We start from the raw sequence: 23,246 nt of genomic DNA on the forward strand, positions 1-23,246 counted from the left end.
TTTTTTGGTATATATGATATACTTCAATAAAAAGTTCAAGAAGTAAATAAAGAGAACCCTGGCAGGGACCGAGAGAAAGACGACAGTGGAAGGGCACTGCTTCCGAAAGCACAGCTCTGCCCTAGGAGGCGAAGGGAACTCACCTGGAGAGGCTGTCAGGGCCATTACACCATAGTAAGAAAAAGCACTGGCTTCAAACTTCATACCTTCTTTCCCAGCTTCTACTTCCACTTTCCCCTGTGAAAAGACAAGCGGAGCATTTTCAGTCCAAGTACGCGATTCTATATGCAAACCCCAGGCAAGAACTGGTCCTTCTTCAGATTTTGTCTAAATTCTTTTCCCAACAATCCCAAGGAAGTAAAGCCTCAGATAATCTTTCCCAGTTAGACGGGAGGGTTAATTCATCTTAAATATGGAAACTGGATTTGGCTGGAGATGCAGAGATGACAATAAAAGTGTGACGTTTAATTTCTGTGAATCCACTTAATGTTTTCCCAGCATCCTTAGTTCATGGATTCTTCAGGAGCCCTCCCAGGAATAAAAAGGTGATGCCCCGGTTCCATGAGTGGGACAACATTGGGACGGTTACCCAAGCTGTCTTGCAGGAGCCCAAGTTGGAGCAGAGTCAGGTTCAAGGGTCAACATGGTTTGTGGCCATGGAACAGAGAAAATTAAACTGGCCCCCAGGGGTGGTACTCTTGTCTAACACGGTCCCTTAACCAACTGAGCAGACATCTCGCAGACCGATCCCTTGTCATCCAGACTCCCAAGTCACTGCAACACCCTGGTACTTTCACCTTAAGAAAGTCTCCTTCCATCAGGACAAAACCTCTCCTGGTTTTCCCTTTCCTTCCTTTTCTCTAACTTGTCTACAACTTCTTCACTCTTATCAGTTCCTCTGGGACAGACTGACCATGCCTTACTCACCCCTCTAGCCTTAGAGTCCACCATAATCCCTTTGTGGGAGATGCTCAATATGCATTTTCTGGGCTATTAAAATACCCTAATAAGTGAGCTGCATGTCTAGATTTCTGAGCCAAGGGTCAGAAGGACTCTTGTTCATATTACTGCTAATTGCCTCTTCAGTCAAAGAAACCTTTATGCATCCTTTATAACAGGCAAACAAAAAAAAAATAAGCTACCATTTACTAAAGAGGGACTGTGCTAACAATTCACAGTGCTTTTATTAATTCGTTTAATGCTCACAATTCTATGAAGCAGACACAATTATCCCCCTCTTCTAAATCAGGACTGGGGATGGGGCTCAGAAAGATTATCAAACTGAAGAACAAGCTCTTAACCGAAATGCTACACTAGGCTACCCACTAAAGCAAACTCTATTATTTTGATCACTCGCTATTATTCTATACTAAATTCCCAATTACGGAAGACCTTTCTCAAATCGCTTCTTCAGAAAATTACCTGTTGTCTCTCTTTAAGGTTTTTCTTCACTCAGTGGATCTATTAGTTTTACCAATCCCCAACCAATTCTCTTGCTGTAAGAAAGAAACTGAAAACTTCACCCGTAATATAAAATCTACCTGCAAATAGATGCTGAAAACCTGACCACGCAGAGTCCTAAAGCAGATGCTGTGAGGAGACAGTCCTTGCCCTCCAAAAGCTTATGGTCCAGCAGGTTAGGGGAAACACATGAAAATCAACGATACAAAGCAGTAAAGTTCTACGTGAGGGAACAGACAATAAGAATATAAGGAATTCGGAGGAAAAAAATTACTTCCCATTCTTATATAAAGACAATTTTATACAGGAAGGAAACCTCTAAGGAGGAGTAGGATTTGACTGAGCCAAGAGAAGAGAACACGGTGAAGAAAGGCCTGAGGTACAGGTCTGCACAGGAAAGATGGGCAAGATGGGTTTGGACAGTGGTTTGCTGAGATTAGACTATGGAGCTCCTTAAATGAAGGCTAATGAGGTCAGGTTCTTGAGCTCAGGAATATGGCTTCAGGAAGATAAAGCCTACACTTACACTAGAGTGGTAACCACAGGATTGGAAAAAGATCGCGGCGGATAAGGAATCAACAAAGTTTGGTGAAACCATCAGGGAGAAAGATGCGCAAGGGAGAGAGCGGGAGTCAGTAACCACGATGGAAGTTTGCTCTGAGTGACCTGAAAAATGAGGACCCCTCGAGCAGAGATGGAAAAGGTGGGTTGATCACTGGTGGGGCCAAGAGGAGAGGACAAATTTCCTTTAAGAACAAGGCCTATTGAAGAGTCCATCAAAAAGGCCAAACTGAAGAATAAAGGTCAGGAGAAAGGTCAGAACTGGAGATGGAGATCTGCGAGTAGATAAGACAAAGTGAAAAGAGGGAAGGACCAAACTGCACGCAGCCCATGAACAAGAGTAGGAGGGAAAACAGAAACCAGTGAGACCGAAGAAAAACAGACTAAAGTAGAAGTGGACAGCTGTGTCACCATAGCAACGAGGAGAGGGAAGAACCTCGGGAACGAAGGGATGGTCAGACCACTGAGGAGGGAGTCACCGGTGGCCGGAAGGAGCATTTTCCTGAAGAAACCAGACAGCAGAGGGGAAAGCAGAGCAGGAAGGAGAAAGCACAGGCAGCAGGTCTTCAAGGAGAGAAAGAGAATCAAGTGAGGAGGGAACTGGGGTCAAATGACGGCTGTTTAGGGCTAGGGAATCCAGTGGGCACGTGAAAGCAGCGAGAGAACAAAGTGTGGAGGGAGAAGAGGTGGTAACTAAGAGAGCAAAAGCCAAAGGCTGGCAGCGAAGAATGGGATGCAGGGGAAAGAGACTGACCTCAGAGGGGGCAGAGTCCCATTAGAGGAGGGGAAGAGGAGGACGGTAGGGACACACTATGCAGAGATGGTGAACAATAAGAACAGAAGTGCCTGATGGTATAAATCTTCTCAACTACGCATCCATTTCTTCATGAGCTGATCCTTGAATTTGTATTACACAGTATAATAGTATGTATAATGCTATTTGAAAATGTCTGTCTGTAGTTGTAAACTCAAAAGTGACTACAGGACCATCTCATAACTTCAATTTCTATGCAGAAAATCAGGAGGAAAGATCAAATGCAATAATAGGGCCTCATGATGACTTCCATCTTTATGAAGCTCTAGTTGACCTGGATCATTTGTTGTACAAGGTATAGCGCCTCTTGTGTCCTGTGTCCCTGCGAATTGTGTCAGTTCACAATTCTTTTGTGATCAACTGTCAGAACCAGCAGGGCGACACAACAGTCACTCCCCCAAAAAGATGGGGACTAACAACATCTGGTCTACCTCTCGGAAAGGACAGTTCCTGAGGCAGGACTCATGATTTCCATGCTCCGAACCTCTGCCTAGTAAATTCAAAGGCAGAGATTCCCTTGCTGTACACTTGGGGTTTAAAACAAACAAAAACAAATAAACAAACAAACAAACAAACTGATGTCTGGCTCCCTCTCCCAAGCATTCTGGTGTAACTAGCATGGGGTGCAACCTGGCAGTAGGGTTTTAATAAAGCTCTCCGGGCGGTGCTAGCAGACAGCAAAGTTTGGGGTCATGGCTTTAAGGCTCTGTTTGTGAACGACGGTCCACCTCTGGCACCCCTGTGTACCCTGGCCTCTCAAGAAGTGCCCCTCAAGTCACAGGGGCTGTGAGTCTGCTAATTCAATAAGGACAGCTGCACAAAGAGTCAAAGTTCTAGACCTTCGCCATTTCAGCTGATCCCTCTTCTGCATGAGACAGGCGCCCAGGCAGGGAACGATCAGCTTCTTTCCTTCTGGAGTCTACCTGGTCTAGAGGCATCGAGCCATAAGGCAGATATACCAGGTCATTGGTTCCTAGATCTGTGCATGCCAAGAACTAGTAAAATGCACCTCCATCCTCAATGCTGGAGACAGAGAGAAGGTTGCTAAATTTTTAGTTCATAAAATATATATTTTTAAAAACAGCTATCTGCTGTTACTATCACGTCATAAAAGATCAGACATTTTAACCCCAAAAGTATAACTTCAGGATAACAGAGAGGTCTCTATTCTGAATACACATAACTTTATGAAGAACTCACTCTGTCTTTTATTTTTCTTATTTTGCCTCAAACCGGTGAAAAGTTTGTCAAGTATCACCAATGAGGAACCATTGACTAGATTAACTTTACTTCATTTATAAAATTGCAGATTAAAGGATCCCCGTGGTTCTTTCAGTTCTAACATTCTATGATTCTATAATTCTAAAACCACCCTGCCCTATGTCACTCTCTATAGAAGTGAAACTTTACTGGCAGGCAAGTCTTAGAAACATCCAGTAAATGTCTTATTCATTTGTGTGTCAATGGCTCCAAAAGTGAGCATTTCAAATAACCCTACCAGTACACAATTAGGTCCGCCCATGACGAAATGGCTTGCTTGGCTCAAAATCAATCAGGCGTCTTCTTAGATAATGGCTTTTTCCATATAAGGAAGGCACTGCATATCAATTTTACTTTTGAAACATCCACAAGTTTACTTTACTCCAGCATATCACCAAAAAAATTGGGACGGGGCACACTCCCAGAGGGAGCGAGGGCATCATGCCGGTGAAATGACAGGAGAGGAAGAAGGCCTCGCTGGCTTCCTGAGCAAAGTTACCATCACAGAATTCTACCCTTCTTTGGAGGAAGGTACTAGATAACTCTTCTCAAAGTTTCTAAGCATCCACAAAGTACTAAACGGTTTCGTGCTGCATCTGGCCTCAGGGTGGTAGCCTATGCTTCTGAGTTGGCACAAACTAGGTCAAGTCATCAGCGGATGTCACGGACTCATGGAGACTGAAGATGTCCACTGAGCATCTACTTATTCTCCTGCTTGCTCTTGAGGGGTTTTTTTGTTTGTTTTTTAAATGACCACCACAAAGTAGGCAGTGGGGCTTGACACTGAAGAGGTAACTAAAATACCAGGGACCCAAACACCAGATTATGTTCACCAGCACTGCCAGCAGCCCCAGTAAGAGGGGCAGCATAACCTAAAGATGTCTGTTCATGGGACTTGGGTGACTCTGGCACTCAAACATTCTCCAGCAATATTTTTCAATCTGGAGCCTGCAGATGTAGTCCTGGGACTTTGCAAGTTTGTTTCACAGATGTTTAAACTTTTTAAAAGATCTCTGATGGTCAAAAATTAATTTACACATATTTTGAACCACCTGGTTGACCGTCTTCTAATCAAGTGCTGCCACCAGATGTCAGTGCCAGCATTTGCCTTAGTGTTCTCAATCACATTGCCAAGAAGTTGCTACTTGAATCACCAGGGCTCACCGAGCCTTGCTATTCCATCTTGTTAGAAATGCAGCATCTCAGACTCCATCCACTCCACACTCGCTGAATCATAGTTTGCCTTTCAACAAGATCCCAAGTGATTCCTAAGCACATTAAAGTGTGAGAAGCACTGAGCTGAAGAGAAGGAAACAGAGGAGGACTAAGCATATAAATAATTCAGTCACACCCAGTGGAGGCCAAATAATAGCAAAACATACTGTACAAACATTCAAAATAGCTCAAATTGAGCAAAGGAAGGGCTAAAGGATTCAGTCATCACTGGGCACACGGAGACCCTGGTGTACTGAATGCAAACGAGCCAGCACTAGAGCTCCCTCCACAGGACTGGGACCAGTGGTGCTTTCCCATCAGCCAAACAATGTCATTTACACATTTAGGACATAGTATTAATTGCACATTTGTTTTGGTTTGTAGTTGTATATGAGAGTTCTAAACAAAAGGAGCATATGCCTAATTTTATATTTATACATATTTAAGTAGAATTTTTTAAAACTACGTCAACACTGGGTGTACAAGTAATTTTTTTTCTTTAAAATGGGTGTCATTTGTACTTGACTCAAGATTAAGGATCCATTATTCACTGGGACACACAGACCCTGCAAAACTTACAAATCCATGAGAAGGTTTGGTAGTGAAGGCTTAAATTCATCTCCCAAGTGAAATGTCATTAGATATTGCCAAAGGCTGTGTAAGTTCTAAGACGCCACCTCTACAAAATAACGGATTTCATTCTGTAGGGAAAAACCCTTTTCAAATCCATGTCAGCAGTCCTAAAAAGAGTGTGGATGGGGCAGCTAAATAACAAAAAATCTGAGGTATGAACTCAACAAGAAAAATAAGAGGAAAAAAATGTGTTGTTTTTTATCAATTATATAATCGGCAAAGAAAAAAGCTATTCCTTTTGTTTTCCTATTATTCTTTATACTTACTAAAGTCATAATGTGATAATGTGCTATGGAAGAGCAATCACATTTATTTGCTTATTTAGACATTTTATTCCCATTTCTTCAACAAATCCTTCATTATGAAATACCAACTATATGAATTATACAGTGATCTATTACTTTTTAATTGTTTATTAGAAAAATGGTTTATAATAGTTACGATTACTTGCGTACACTGTGCATTTTTACTTGACATATTTTTGAATATGCTTTCCATTTCTTTCATTACTACACAATGATCCCTCATAATATCTCAATTTGATTAGCTTAGACAAATGGACTATTTCTATTATTTTATAATACATAGATTTCCTATATAAATTTATTTGCATAAATAGCTTTATAAAAACAATGGTTTCTTTAGATGCACGTATGTGAGGAATTATATGCACTCCCAAAAGGAGGCTGCCAGTTTAAGGATATGATCAGTTTTACAGCACCTTTTCTTTTTTGTTCACTGTTCGCTGTGGATCTTTACAAAGATTTTGTTTTCTAAAATCAAGAATGGATGCTTAAATTTGTCAACTGCCTGTCTGGTATCTATTGATAAGAGCATAAGTCTATTTTTCTTTACTGCTTTCTTAATTAACATGGCGTATTTGTATTTTGTTGTCCTTATGTTAAACTAAAATAAACCTAATTCAGTCAGTCACAGTGAATAACTAATTCTCTGGGTATGTTGTTCTCTAACTGTTCCCTTTGTATTTAGGAATTTTCCATCGGTGTTGACAAGTGAGATTGGCCCATGTTATCAGACTTTACATTAAGTCCATATTAGTCTTAAAGGATGCAGTTGACTATTACACCATTTGTTCTATTTGTATAATATAGAAATGGAGTTCTTTAAAGTTTCATTTATTTGTCAGATGATTCCTTTGATTCTAGCTGCTTTTTTGGGGGCAGGGTATTTTTTTCCTCTTTTATCACATTAATTATGCCAATAGAATACTGATTTTGTTAATCTTTTGAAAGGACCAAATCTTGATATTTTTATGGTTAGGCTTTTTCATTTAAAAATTAATTTTCATGACAATCTTTATTATTTAATTTGTTGTGTTCTTTGGTTTGTTGCTTTGCTTTTTCTAGATAATTACAGACATCTACTTTTAAAAATTTTAGTACTCAGGGGAATACAATTTCTTAAAATGGATATACTGCACATATGGTGTTTACATTATTTAATAATAGCTTTTTATGATATCCTATATGTTTTATGATATTCTGTGTATTTTTTCCCTAATTCAGTTGCTACTTAGGGTTTTTAGTTTGCCACTAATGCTATATTCTTAATGACATATTTATTTATTTATTTATTTATTTATTTATTTATTTAAATAGGCAGTACATGCACATGGTAAGAAATTCAAATTCAAGGGGAGGAGTAAGTCTCCCTTACACCCTGCTCCAAGTCCTCCAAGGCCGCTCCTTAGAGGCAACCACTGTTACCAGTTTCTTGAATAACCTTCCAGAGATAGTTCACATGTATGTGTGTGCGCATGCGTGTAGAAAAAGGAAAAATGCACCTTTTCTTCTACACGAATAAGATTATGCTCACTTCTGCACCTTATGTATAAAACTTTTGTTAAGAGGATTAATCACAATTTTGAAACAGCTTAGTACTTTTCAATTATGCATTTTTATTTCTAATTTTATTTCATTATGATCTATGCAAGTGGTTTTATGAAACTTTCTGAATTTACTAGCAGCTACATGTGACCGTCAATGATTAATGTTTACAAAAGAGACATAAAACTGTTTAATAAGTATACTTCTCTGACTTTAATATTCTCCAAATTTGTTTATTAGTTAATGCCATTCAAAAGTCTAACATTGTTACTTGGTATGCGTGCTCTTTTATGATGGTGGGAAAAAATTTCCACCAAACTTATGTTGCTATCCATTTCTACTTTTATATATGTATTTTGTTATTTAAGGCATGTAAAGCTGATAAAGCTTTCTTTCACTATTTATCACTGCCCTAGTGGATCCCCCAAACATTTTAGTCTAAAAATCTACTTTTCAGCTGTTGAGTGAGAATCAACTGATGTTCACATAGGATAAGCAGACAATAAAAATTAAAAAAAATGAAAGTCTACTTTTTTGGATAAAACTTGAAGTTGCAGCCTTTTAATACATATGAAGTAGGGGATATGTGCCTGGCAACTCATATCCCTTTAATTAAGCTTACTTAAATCATTTGCTTTGAATAAATTAGACTTTATTTCATCTAAGGCTTAAACTCGAAGTGATATGTTTCTATTTATAATTATATTCCAAACATCAATTACTAAGTAGTTTTCTGGCGTCTAAAGAAGAGGGAAGATCCTCAGCACTGGGGCCAGGAAAGCAGATTCTGATTTAACGTCCTTGAAACGCAGTGAAACGTGCTCTATAACTTATATTATATAACTGATATTTTAGAGTGGAATGTACTTTGTAAACGATGAGAGCTATCCTAGATTGAGAGAGTATTATGGTATTTCATTTTGTTATACTCTGGGTACCTCGGGTTATTGGCTAGCCTGCAAGAACATGATTTTCATCAAACTATAGTTTAAACATCTCCATAAATCCTTTTAATTCAGCACTTACACTATTTATAAAACCCCCATGACATCATCAGTTCAACAGTTCATGAAATTTGTCACATTTATATAAATATACACATCACATAGGTATTCCAATGCAGGTACATATACATAAATATCTTATCAAAAATATCTTTATATAAAGATTTACTTGTAAATGGACAGGAATTACGAAGTCCCTCGTCCATAAAATCTATTTTAGACTCATAAGCCAGGAAATGGCTTTCTTATATATTGATGGAGCACAAATGGATCACAACTTCATAAATGCTAACGACAATTGAAAGCCACATAGTTTCTAATATTACTACTGAAATTCACAATGTCAACTCTCAAAGTTGTCCTAAGTAACCATCTTTAATGTAATTCAAAGTTTCTCTAAGTTTAAGGAATATTCACATCTAGCTTTTGAGAAACATGAATATTTTATTCCCTCACTGCAGTAAATAAATTCCCAGCAACTCCCTGAGAGTTTCAAGTTTGTCTACCTCTCATAACAGAAAAAAACAATTCAGGGTTGAAGGAGACTAAGGTTAGTAGAAGAATCAGAGCACTGAATCAGAAAACCTGCCAACAGAAATTTCCAAAATAGACTGTATGAAGGTGGCATATAACCAGTTAACCCACAGATTTTTATACAGTTTCTCACTTCTGCTTCAAGATGCCACAACATTATCCAAACATAGAGCATGAACACGGCACTTTCCAGAGTTTCTGACATCTAGACATCTGATAAGAGTTACTTTTAAATAAAAAGAACCTTTTTTCATTCACCTAGATAATTAGGATCCTGCTGGACTCATGTAAATTTTAGAGCCTATCACTAATTACACTCTCATAATAATACTTCCAATTCATATCTGGGAAATAACCAAGAAATATGAGAACGCTTAAAGGGCTTAGTACTGAAATAAACTCAGATTTCCTATAAAGTAATTCTTCAATAAAGAAGTACAAGAAGTCAATAAAACTAGCACTTTATTCATTGTAATGCTCATCTTGGTCTCTAACGCCAAGGACAGTGCTCTACTAAGCGATACTGTGATTACAAGGGCCTCCTGTTATCTCAAACACCAAAGCCCCTCAAAAAGGGTTCAGACAGGATCGACTTTCCCACCTTACACAGTGGATTATGCTATCGTGAGAAGGAATCAAGTTACCATTGCCATGAGAAGCTGTGATTATCACATCAGTTCCTCTGCAAAACAGTCTGGTTAGTAACCAGGAATAAAAAACAATAATAAATGGATTATTTTGATAGTGTTGAGGGAAGAAATAGTGAGATAGCTCTAGGAAGCTATAAAAGACCATACCCTAATGAGGGGTAGGGTTGGGGAGAGGGGTGGAATGATAAAAGGAGGACCCAAGGAACTCAAAACACTTAAATTTCAAATGCCCAGCCAAGATTTAGACATGTACAAGTAACTCCCCAAAGTCTTCAAAAAATCCTAACAACTGAATTCACTATTCTTCATTGGACTCGGGGCCCCAGCAATCACTAAGTGCCCTTCAGTATTGGGAATTAAAGTAACTAATGACATTGCTTTATATTGGAATTACTTTATAGATATGAAAACAGGGAGATGAAATTCTCCCATGTATAAGGCTACCCCGGAAGTTAAGTATGTAAACCACGACACCCATTCAGAACTTCGCCACATCTCCTCAGAACTAGAAGGATGGGTACTCAATGAGATCAAACAACTATTGAATAATTCTTCTGACCTGCAAAATGAGAACGAAGTAGTCTACAGGTTTGTTTCGCTGGTAGAGGTAGTATTCTGGGGCTTTCTTGTTCTTCTCATCATACTTCAGTTCCTGGATGACATTGGGGTGCTTTAGCAGCCTTAGAAGGATCTTCTCTGACATCTGGGATGGGCTAAATGCTTCTACTTCTATAGATATAAACACAACTTGATATTACACTTCAAATGGATGGAAAAAATTATACTAGTGATTAAGGTGTTTTGATAATACGAATACTTGGAATCAAAGTGATGATACAGTATGGATTAACGAGACTTCCATTTGGTGATCCACTGGGGGCAGATTACCTGGGAGAAATTAGAAAATGCTGAATTTTCGTATTTGTTTAAAATTCTTCCTTTTCAACTTGTCATTGGTTTCAGTTCTCTTAAAAATACCCTAATTTTCTGACTGATACAAATGAAAGTCAACCAGAAGCAGGCTCCTTGACTGCCAGGATGCCCTGCAACAGCCACAATCGTCTGACTGTCCAACAACAGCCAAAGGAAGAAGCAAAGGTCAGGAAGCATCTAGGTGTGGGTTAGTACGAGGTGCACAACGCAGTGTCCCACATCTCATTCTCCCATTCAACTGCCCTGAGAAAGTCTGGGAACAAGGAACACGGAGAGACTCAGAATAAAAGCAAGGCACGTGCACACCATCAACATGCACTCCAACTTGCTAATTAAAAAGAAAAGTTATATTAATCTATATTGACAAAGACATCAACTTTATTAAAATAAAAACCAAAATTACTGATTTAAGGGTGCTATATTAAAACTTTATGGTCTCTCAGAGGCAGAGTAGGATAACATTTAGTTTTAAATTGTGGTTCTTAAATGATGAATATTATCAGAATTAGAGAGAATAAGCAAGTTAAAGATACTGTTTATAGGTTTTTTTCATTTTAAAAATTGTTATGTATGAAAATCATAAATTCTATATTAGCTTCTATGACTTTTTTGTAATAAAATAAGATAGTATGTTGTAGAAATGTTGGAAAATACAGGAAAAGAGGACGATAAAAATTAACTATAAACCAACCACTCGTAACCATTACAAGAAATTGGTGAGCGTTTCTTTCCAGTACCTCGCCTAGGCATGTGTGCCTATGTATATGTGTGTGTACATATAAAAACACAACTATAATCTTCCTGTACAATTTTACATCCTGTTTTTCCTCGCTTTAAATTAAATTACGAGTATTTTCCCATGTCGTAAATATTATATTGTGAGTTTCTCCATTATCTGAAAACATGATCTTAAACAATGCATAACATTCCATCAGGTGGATGCTGTTAGCCTTCTTTTCAAAGTATTTTAAGTATACTGCACGAAGTTGAAAGGCATTGGCTGCCCATCTTGGATAAGACGTCTTCTACAGGTCACTGGGTACTTTCAGGTTTTTTCACACTTCCCCTGGCCAACAGAGCTCACCCTTCACCTAGAGAGCTATTGGGGATGTGAGAAGTGTTAGTCAGTCTCTTAAGTCCATTCAACCTTGACCTCTCTGGAGCAGTCAGTGCCGGCTGGGTTGGTGACTTTAATAATGTGCACACTTGCCTTCTGGAATGGGCCCGAGTTAACAATCTGATTTGAAGAGGCCGTCAAGAAATCCATGTCAAAGGTTTTAAAATTTCTGATTTCTTTAAAACCATAAAAGATAAAGATTTAATTTTGAAAATTTATTTTTTCTTCTTTGCAAATCATAGCACCTGTGTTATCACTGACATCCGACTGTTCTTCCAAGGCAAGCTGAAGAGAGAATTACTCAACTGTCCAACACACAACGAGGTGGTGTTTGGTTCGCACTGTCAGCCTACTCCGCCAGCTGGCTCTCCCATGGACTTAGCTGGAAGCAGACGACCTGGCCTACTGTTCACATGCAGTGTGGCACTAACATTCATCCTTACCTTTCAGACCAATTTTAAGTTACTGGTCCACCCCTGGTAAATTGTCTCAGAGAGTTCATGCCGACACTGAACATAGGAGAGGAGAGAATTTAAAAAGAAAAAAACAAAACAAAAACAAAACAAAAAAACAAAAAACAAAACACAAAAGTGGCATTACTTTTCACCCCATTTCCCAGTCTCCACCCCCAGCCCACCCCAGTCAGTGGTGGGTGAGAAACACGCTCCAGGGTTGGTAGAGATTTCAAACTGTGATAAGCTGCACTTGCCTGTTGCTAGGAAACGGTGCATGGCCAAGAGAAGCTGTGGTGATATTTTAACCTTCATCTCGCTGTCTGTCTGCTTAAAGGCAGAAAAATCTTGCTTCCTCTCACGATGGGCCACTTTCTTTTTTGTTCTGTTATCCGCTGAGGAAAGAAAAAAAGTAAGGAAATGCATTCCAATAGATCAGGGCTCTTTTTGAATGAAAATAACAGTATATACTGGAAAGACTAGACTATCTCTCCAGATTGCCGGCACTCTATGTATAAATACCACATGGAAAGAGGAAGAATCCTCATCAAATCGGTGCCACATAGCTTTAACACAATCAAAGTAAATAACAGGCATCCTGATGAGCAGTAACTATAAATATACTTCTTGAAGATCTTTAGAGTCCTTACAAGGAAGGACATTATTGGGCAGCCCTGGACAAAAATCCTCTGCTCATAGAACCTATATAACCGCACAGCAACAGAGGGTGCAGCCTGCAGTGCACACATAGTCTCCCGCTACTTGATGTCATCACAACACAGTAAACAATTGCTGTGCTACAGAAAGCACAAGGGAAGTGTGTCCCTGCCTTTAAGAGGCTCCTAGCCCATGCTGAAAGAGAAACACACACACAAAATCTCTTAAGAAACAAACAGAACGTTTTCATAGAACAATACTTTAATAACATCTGTTAGCTTCATTTCTACCCCAGACCATGAGGTCTTCAAGGTCAAGCAAATATAAAGAAAGTGACCCAGAATAGCGGTCAGCAAACTTCCTCTATAAAGGGCTAGACAGTAAATATTTCAGGCTCTGCAGACCACGTAGACTCTGTTGCAACTACATAATTCTGCTGTTTAGCAAAAGCAGCCATATGTGAATGAATTCGCATGGTTGTGTTCCAATAAAACTTCATCACGGAAGACATAAAATTTGAATTTCATATCATTTTCACATGTCACAAAATAATTATTCTTTTGATTTTTTTTCCAATAACTTAAAAATTCTTAGTTTGTGGGCCATACAAAAGCAGGTGGCAAGCACTTGTGGGCTGTAGTTTGTGAAACCCTGATTTAGAAGCTGTCTAATGCAAAACTTTTTTCAAGTATTTTTCTGGACAAAGTAATGATCAAGAAAAAAACTAGGTTAAGGACAAGGCCCCAACCGCTTGCTCCTTTCCCAAGAATCGTGAGCCTCGGCATTACCATTTCAAGCCTAAGGCAAAACAGATCCCTTACTAGGCTTGTCCTGGGGAGAAGAGGACCACAACTTTTAATTTACTATCTCAAATTCTTCTGAAAATCAGACAGTATAAATCAACACAAAATTTTAAAATAATTTTCTAATGACAAAAGCAGTCATCATCTCTGTACTCTGCTCTAAATCAAGAATATATGTGAAACCACAAGTTCAACACTTATTATCAGTTAAGTTATATTAGGCAACACTTCTATATGAGATCAGACTAACCAAGGTTTGAAAGAAGTTAACTGAAGGGCAAACATAAGATCTCATAAATGTCTAAATATCTTTCTTACGATGAGTGCTGCCCCTGGGGAAACACATAAATATACAGAGACACATTTGGTATTAGTCACTGTGAGGAAGGGTGAAAAGAAGGTAAACACATAAATGACAATATTCTCTATTATGAGACCTCTGACTACTCTCTCCAAGTATCAAAACGAGAAAACATATATGAACTGGTGTTTTTTAAGAAAACTATACAGATGTGAGGAAAAAATGAGATATGTTTCAGAAGCAAGTCATTGGCTAAATATAAAATGTATTCTTTTAAGGTACATGGAAGACCTTCTCAATTTTAAAATGAGAGACATTCCCTTCCGGTGGCACTGAATAAAATCACTCTGCTTTGAGTGAGGCAGGCTTTGTCCCGAGCGCCCCTGGCCATTTGAACAGTCCATTCCCCTTGCCAAACAGGACAAACAGAATCCGAATGCTCTTTCCCTATCCCACCTTTGAGACCCCAAATATCTCAGGCCTTGGGCCACCTTCGGCATTATGAAACTCTTGAAAGAGTTATACTTTGCTACGAATGAGGCTGAGAAAGCATTAAGTTCTGCAGTCCACAATGATCCAGTAGTGGTCCTGCATAGGACAGACAGGCTTCAGGTTCAATGCGCAGTCCAGGATCTAGCCTACCTACTCCTGGGCAAACAGGTGTGGATATTCTGCTTCCTCTGCCCTGATCCAATCCACTCCCCACCCCCTACAGAAGGCAGAAAAGCAGAGAAAGGGACAAATACACTTTTATTGTGTACCCCACCCTGTCCTGCCTCCTATACCTCACCTCCCCACTGCTGCCCCAACAAAACTACACTTGCCAACCTCACCTCTACCCTGGCCCACAGGGACAAGAAAATAAACAGCTGCTTTCAATTTAACACCCCGCCCCCTCACTTTTTAAGTACTTGAATTATGGCCTGAAGAACAAATAGAAATTTATCTGAAAACAATTTACCTAATTGTGTAAAATAAAAATTTAGTAAAGAATTCTTTTGCCATATGTAAAATAAATGTAGAAACGAAAAATGGAGTTTGTTGTTCAGGGCAAGTAATGCCCTGACCAATTGTTAGAAGCAGCTGGCTTTTCAAAAAAACACATTGCTATCTGACATTACAGGACCTCCCATGGCTTTTTCCCCTTTGGTAAAGAGACTGAAAACACATGCATAGGTTGTACACAGACTATACATGTAGTCTATAATTAGAAATAGAGGCAGAAAACAACTGGGGAGATGTCGAACGATTCACAGACAACATGACCAAAAAGGCAGAGATCTGGGGAAATTATACTTAGGCAATGTTACTCACTGTATAAGTCTGTTTCATCTAGAATCTCAGATTTGATGATTTCTTCAATCACATCTTCTAAGGTGACAATTCCTAGAACTTCGTAAAATGGATCCCCTTCTCCTTCATTGTTTACTCGCTGTACAATAGCCAGGTGAGATTTACCTTTAAAGAAAACAACGGTTAAGAGGTTAATTTTCTGATTTTCTGGAATAAAGTCTTAGATATGATTATGGTAAAAACAGCAGCAGACAAAGATACCAGATTCTCCAAGTCTGCATTTCAGCATTCCAAAATGGTGTGGAAAGACCACAAACAAATGGAAAAGCTTCATGAACCATCAAAAGCCAGATCAGTTAAACTGGAAGAGTACCACCTTCCACACACCATACTGCCCCCACATTGCCACTGGCTTCCTAATGGATTTGGTCTTTAGTAATGTAAGCTCTTCCCTCTGTGACTTTTTAGCAACTACTGTTTTACTTTAGGAGAATAATTCTCAAAATGCAGTCAGTGGACCCCTAGGGACGCCCAAGACCCCACAGGAGGTCTGCAAAGTCAAACTGTTTTCACTAGAATGCCAAAATGTTCCTGGCCTTTTCCCTGTGTTGGTATTTGAACCAATAGTGCAAAGAGACCTGAGCACAAATCAAGGTGGTGGAGGCAAAACACTACAGACTCACAGTGAAAGCGGAGGGAGTCCGTTTCTCTTAAGAAAACCCTGGTTGAAGCAGTAAAAGTTATTAATTTCACAAATCTTGACCCCAAGTACCCATCTTTTAATACTATATGTGACAAATGGGAAAGGACATAAAACACTTCTGTTGCATTCTAAAGTATGACAGTGTCTTGAGGAACAGTATCTGTGCAATTGTTTCTAGCCACTTTTTTCACTGAACATCAATTTTACCTGAAAGGATGATTACCAGACAAACCACAGTTACTTAGACTTCGATATTTCACACACATTTTCTTAAAAATGAACAAAACGAGCCACTACATTAAGGAAAACAGCAGCAGCAATTTGCTGCCACGTGTCATGGGGGGCAACGTTCACCTTCACCACTTGGTTAAGGTAGTGTTCCCAGGTTTCTCCACTGCAAAGTTACTTCCAAAGAACAGAGTTCGGGAAAGGGGAAAATGGGCAAGTCACTAAGTCTAGCCACCCCTCAGGGAGGGTGAAGGGTAGGAATTAAACTCCACTTCTTGGAGTGGGTAAGTATCTATATATATTATTCAGAATTCTTCTGTAAGGAAGATTTCAGACCAAAGGATTTTAATATAACTGCACCAAAAATCCACTGGTATAGCTTTAGATTCCACATTTCAACTAACGTTTAAGAAACTACCACTTGCAGAGTTTTGGTGTAGTATCAAAAAAGAATACCTATGATTATCCAAAAAGGCTATTAAAATAGCCCTCCCTTTTCCAAGTAAATATGTGTGTGAGGCCAAATTTTCTTCAAGGACACTTCTTATTTTTTTTGTTTTGGAAAATAGTGATTTTTAATAAAAACATTATTTATGTTAACATGTAATGGATTTATTATTGTCCTTTCAAAATGAATTAATAAGTAAATGTTTTAAATTTCTCAAGTTTAACTTCAAACACAGTAAACGCCAAAAAATGAAACCCACAGGGAAGAATACGTGCTCTAGAGTCAAACGGTCCTGGGTTTGAACTCCAGTATTGCCAGTTAATTAGCCATTACTGGCTGTGTGATCATGAGTAAACTGTAGATCTTTTCTGAGCCTAAGTCTCCTCATCTCCAAAACCAGGCTCATAATAATTGCTGCCCACAGGAGTGTAGTGAATATCAGAGATTATGTTGGTACCTAGAGCAAAGACACTGCTTGGGATCTATCTACCAAGTGATCAATAAATGGTAACTCATTAATTTTTTAATATTCTCCCTCGACTCGAAGGCACCATCAACTTAATACATGCTTAGTCAGAAAAACCAATACTACATTAAATGTACCCTGATTAAAAGACACACTTCATCTTCAGAAAGGTCTTTTAAGATATTAAATGCATCTCTCACATGCATATTGGTGTTCCCAGTTCAAGGCATGTGAGGCATCTGAAATATATCCTTAAATTAAGCCAAATAGATGTAGTCTAGAAATTTCATGATCAGTTAACTTGTATACTGGTTTTTTAAATCACAGGATGGGTTCTTTGGGGGTAGGCTGGGGGGGAGGGTAGAGTCCTTTAAATAAAGTTTACTTAAAACTGAGTTGAGCCAGTTCACTCAGATGCAACCTGCCAATCTAAAATACTCCCCGAAGGCCAGGTCTGATCGAGTTCCCAGCACTTACTCAGAACTTGCCTTTGGTTCTGTAGGTTTGTTGGCCATTCCCTGCTTTGGCTCAGTCCCTGGTACAGACAACAATGTCTGGAAGGCTAGAAGGTTAGATTGTTAGACAATTAGGCATCCTAACAATTTTCATCCTTAGCGTGCTCACGCTCAAAGAATGAAAATATTTTCAGCAAATGAGACTAGGAGGGAAACTTATCAGCAATAGATATAAACACCGCATCGGGTCAAGTCAATGCTAGTCTAGTCAATTCAGTCTAGTCAGTTTCTCACATCTGCTTTCCCAAGGACCCAAACATAAGCAGTTAAAAATTCTTGGTCAATGCTGTCTGTCGAAAGTTAAATTCTTTTGCTATTCCCAGCTTGTGATCATTTAAAAGGAATTTTCCAAAGCAAGGTCTAATATTAGACTCAAAATGAAGTTTCCATTCCACTGAGGCGCTATTCTCACCAAAGTAACTACCGCATAATCAGATTGTCTTGGAGCAATTCGTTTAAATGCAGATGGACATACTTGAAATACCAGCTCGATAGCACCAACAGATCTGACTGGAAAGCACCTTATTCTAGGAGAAATTGTTCATGTGAGTTAGGCTTCCTAGACTGAAAATTTAATTTTCTTTGGGGCTCCCTTTCACACCCTCACCTCCAACACTGAAACTTTTGCATCTTCTCCAGAGCCGCATTCTTTCGGCTTTTGAATCCCTGGTGAGAAGTCCTGTTTTCTGAACCTTCTTGCTGGTAAGCAGTGCGAGCACACACGTGCGCGCACACACACACACGCACACACACACACAAAGACACCCCTCTTCTCTAATCACGCTTTTGGAGACTAGTAACACAACGTGCTTGTCTCCTACTTAACCATCCATTCACTGCGGGGGGTTCAGTCCTCAGCCTCGTCAATAGAGCAATCAAAAGGAAAATATAAACAAGTTGTCAATAAAGAAATTTAAAAACTGAGCTCAAATAGCATCCTTCTTAACTTGAGCACTGGAGGGATTAAGTTGGGATTGAAAGCAGAAAAGCAATTTGGGGGAAACTAATGAAAGACTAAACCAAAAGGTAAAAAGATTATGAACGGATGGATTCTTAACTTCCAAAGAGAAGAATGAAAATATAGCAATCAGTACAATATGCAATCGCAGGCACTAAATAACATTAAAACTTCTAAATATACATAGATTAAGCAAACTTGATAAACTGTATATAGAAATAATAAAGCAGACAAGTTGCTATCATAGCTGGGGCTTGGAGAGAGCCTTTTTTGGCTAGCTGTAAGAGGTCCTGTAGTAGCCCAGTCACTTTGAACTGTCCTAGGGATGGAGGAAAAAGGGATCGCTAAGAGAATCAAAGCAGGCCTGCGTTCAGAGTACAGGGCTCTATGACTACATCTCCATTCAAATTCAGAATCATAAGCAAGTTCATATGAAATAACCTAGATTACTCATTTTCTATAACTGCTATGTGCTTGAGACAGGGCACTTGCACAGAGGAAATTAGAAAACTATGTCTTCATTGTGAGATGAACTAAATAATTAAAATAATCTATACGCAGTGAGGTTGGGATCAAATTTCTGCCTCTGCCTGCTTCCACCGTTCTCCAAATCAAAGTTTATTTGCATCCTCTCCCTGGATTGGTAAACCAGTCTAGAACAGTAGCATGTTGCCAAATTTGCATCTATTAACTTTACCACATGCTAGGCTCAAATTCTGAATGACAGATACTGTTTGTCTGCTGATGGATTAATCAACTGCATAGTGATCAGGCTGGCAAAGGGTACCTGTAACTGCCCGTTAAAAATATAGACTTATTTGCTATCACACAAGTTTGAGGTCAATGAAGTGAAATGGAACAGCAGACGAACTAATTGAAATAGCTAAGGAAGAAAGCCAAGAGAGAAGATGAGTAGAATGGAATTAGAAACAACTTGACATAACTGTAGTAATAAAAAATGACATACAGTAGTCAGAAAGACTACTGATAACGTGAGCACAAGGCAAAGAGAGTATGTGGTGTCCTAAAATGACATTTAAACAGCAGAAAAAAAACGGACAGAAGATTCAATGATGAGAAACTCAAGCAGAACATTTTATATTCACCATTACTGCTGCGATGCACAACTCCATGGGGCACCATCAGCATAGAGTACGTGGCTTAATGGCCCCTTGAAATTGTGCAGTGCTGTGGCCCCTCATTAACCAAGGGTAGTGCAAATGAAACACTTGATAGGCCTTTGCTTTTAAAGCAGGGGTCCCCAACCCCCAGCGCTGACCAGTACTGGTCTGTGGCCTGGTGGTAACCAGGTCGCACAGCAAGAGGCGAGCGGCGGGCTATCAAGCAAGCAAAGCTTTATCTGTATTTGCATCTGCTCCCCAGCGCTAGCATCACCCCCTCAGCTCCACCTCAGATCATCAGGCATTAGATTCTCATAGGAGCATCAGTCTCTGGTGCCAAAAGGGACTGTTTTAAAGCATTCCCAGTTTATCTAACAAAAATGATAATAATTCAATAAGTAAGAATATATTGAGTTCCTAAGAGGTAGTTTTATGGAACTAGTGATAAAAGAAAATGCTCAGAATTTAGTAAGTCAGAATTTAGGTCTCACATAACTAAAACAAAATGGGATAGAGGATATGTTTTAATGGCCGTACTTAAGATCTCCAAAGGAAACCGGTTTGCATATTAGTAGTCAAGGAAGTCAAACACTTTAAATAGAATCAGATTTAGTCTGGTTAACAAAAAGTAAACAAACTTATCTGGTGAAATAATGTATGTGAACATAATTTATAATCTATAAAATACAATGCTATGTAATGTGAATGAAAAAGGAGCCATACACTAAACCTGACAAGCTATGGGGTGGGGTGGGGTGGGGCACTGACAGGGGGTGGGAGGGTGATTTGGCAGGCCTGACAAGCTCGGGGACCAAAAGTAACCACACAGGATGGTCTGTTTATAAATTCCTAACTGGATAGGCCATGAAGGATAGTCACGTCGCAGGCCTATAGCTTCCTTAGCAAAGGTCAGTCTTTACCTTAAGTGAAACCTTTTCATTATTCTTATGCATCTAGGATAACATACTTTAAAAATGTCAGAATAATCTTTTCTAGACCCATCGGAAGCACAGCTGCAGGCACCAGAGCACGAGACCAGCAGAGCTGGAGACCATAGAACCCCTCATTGTTCTGTTCCCTGCATACCATCTCTATGTGCTGTAAATGTTAATTACCGATCCTGCAATGTAGGATGTAAAAGAAATGTAAAAGCAATGTTTCTCCATTTTGCTTTTTATCTAATTCTAGAGATCTCCCCACTTTGCTTTTTCCTACCTCCTTAATCTACTACCAGCAGATTTCAAGTAACCCTTCTTATTTTTCTCCTTCGATTCTAATGCATAAAAAAAGCTGTAAAACTGCCATTCTCTGGAGCATTTTCTCAAGTCATTGAGATTTTACTTCCAGGCATGTCCTCAAATTTTGGCTCAAATAAACTTATAAAACTTTTCTACAGGCTGGACTTTTTTTTGGTTGATAGCAAGTATCAATGAATTCTAGACAAACAAATTCATTATTCACTCAAATATTTACTGAACGCCTACTATATAACAGGGTCATATCTCAGGGAACAAAACAAAGCACTGGCTGTCAAAGAACACTCTAGTGTAAGAGACATATGCTAAGAGAAACAGACATAAAATAGTCTGTCAGACTGTATAAAATGTGCTCTGGAGAACAAAAAAGAGGCAGAATTACATTTAACATAGGATGATCAGGAGTCTTAATTAGGTGACATTTAGGCAAAGCTGAAGGGCATGAAGGAGCCAAACGAAGCCAATAAGGGGCTGGGTAAGATATTCCAGGTGGAGGGAACAGTAAAGAAAAGCAAGGAGGCCAGCGTGGCAAGGAGGCAGAGTGAGCAAGAGGGAAAAGAGTAAAGATGGGTGCATGGGGGAGTGGACAAGGACCGTGCAGATCATGCAACCATTATAAAGCCTAGCTTTTACTGAGGTGGGAAGTCATGGGAAGGTTCTTTTATAAGAACTTTTCGGAGCAAAAGAGTTGACCTGATCTGCATTATGTTTTAAAAGGATCACTCTGGCCGTTGTGGTAGGAAAAGGCTTGGCAGCTGGTTGGGAAGAGGACGACAGTGGGCAAGGGCCGAAGCAAAGGAAGAGAGAAAGAAATCCAGCTGTTTTTCCAGTAACCCAAGTGAGAGGTGATGGTAGCTTGGACAAGGTGGTAATAGTGGAGGTGATGAGAAGCACTGAGATTCTGGATACATATTTAGATAGAGCCAACAGGTTTTGCTGATGGTTTGACTGAATGTGGGGCAGAAGAGAATGAGAAGAGTCAAGGCCGACTTTAAGGTTTTTGGCCTGAGCAATGGGAAGGACAGAGTTGTCACTGACTGAGGAGGACTGTGGAAGGCACCCGTTTGGTAGGAAGCCATCGGTTCAGTTTTAGACAGGTTAAGTGTGAGATGCTGAACAGACATCCTAGTGGAAATGTCAAATAGGCAGTTACGTACCTAAACCCAGAATTCAAGAGAGTGAGTAAAATGTGGGCTACAGAGGAAAACTGCCAGAAAGCCCATGAGATCACTTAGGGAGTGGGTGTGGACAGAGAAGGGATCCGGGCACCTAGCCCCGGGCATGCCAATGTTTCACAGGTCAGGAAGTAGAGATATAACCAAAAAGGAAACTGAGAAGGAATGGCCAGTGGGGTAAGGAGAAAATAAAGAAGAGAATAAAGATGTTTTGGAATCCAAGCCAAAACCAAAAATCAAACAAAACAAAACGAAACAACAACAAAAAAAAAAACAAACTATTTCGAGAAGCAGAGAGAAGTCCAAATTATCAAACGCAGCCAAAAGATCATGAAAGATAAAATGCTCAAGATAAGGTTGGAGATGAAGAATCTAAGGATTATCATTTAAGTGCCATGCTCAAGTTCCTGTCCAGTGTGATGTCCACTATAGCCTTTCCTGCTTCTAACAAACTGGCCTGCTTCTGCCTGGTAGACTTAACCAGAGAGAAGAGGTCTGTCTCATTAGGACAGGGTTTGGCTTGTCCTCTCCAAAACACCTCCCTCTTTGAGTACCTACTTCTGGAAATGATACCATTCGATTTCCAATCACCCAGGCTTAAAATTCTGAAATCATCTTTGTTTCTTCTCTCCCACATTTCTCTCCATCCTTCTGTCTTCTCTTTTAAAATAAAGAATGAATGAAAATATACGTACGTACGTATGTACATACATACACACACACACACACAGAGTCAAGTATATCTGTGGAAGCACTACCCAGGAAGAACTACAAACAATGGCCTACAGGGGTGAATGATCAGGAGGCTGGGGAGGGAGCCAGGAACTGGAAATAGGGAACC

At 39.4% G+C, this 23,246-nt stretch overlaps 1 protein-coding gene across 6 annotated transcripts in view; it reads right to left on the reverse strand.

Annotated features, from left to right (window-relative positions):
* CNNM2 (cyclin and CBS domain divalent metal cation transport mediator 2) overlaps positions 1-23,246 on the reverse strand; it is a 128,276-nt gene that overhangs the window by 13,712 nt on the left and 91,318 nt on the right. For 5 of the 6 annotated variants that reach the window (XM_039871320.1, XM_039871323.1, XM_039871319.1 and 2 more), the window contains exons 2-5: positions 15,557-15,700; positions 12,739-12,876; positions 10,539-10,708; positions 144-237 (exon numbers count right to left, since the gene is read on the reverse strand). In XM_039871320.1, coding sequence (XP_039727254.1) covers positions 144-237; positions 10,539-10,708; positions 12,739-12,876; positions 15,557-15,700 — 546 coding nt within the window. Of the gene's footprint in view, positions 1-139; positions 238-10,538; positions 10,709-12,738; positions 12,877-15,556; positions 15,701-23,246 lie in introns of all 6 variants that reach the window. The other variant, XM_039871321.1, reaches the window with a different exon arrangement.

This window comes from Pteropus medius, unplaced genomic scaffold, assembly GCF_902729225.1.
Source record: "Pteropus medius unplaced genomic scaffold, Ma_sr-lr_union100, whole genome shotgun sequence".
NCBI lineage: Eukaryota > Metazoa > Chordata > Mammalia > Chiroptera > Pteropodidae > Pteropus > Pteropus medius.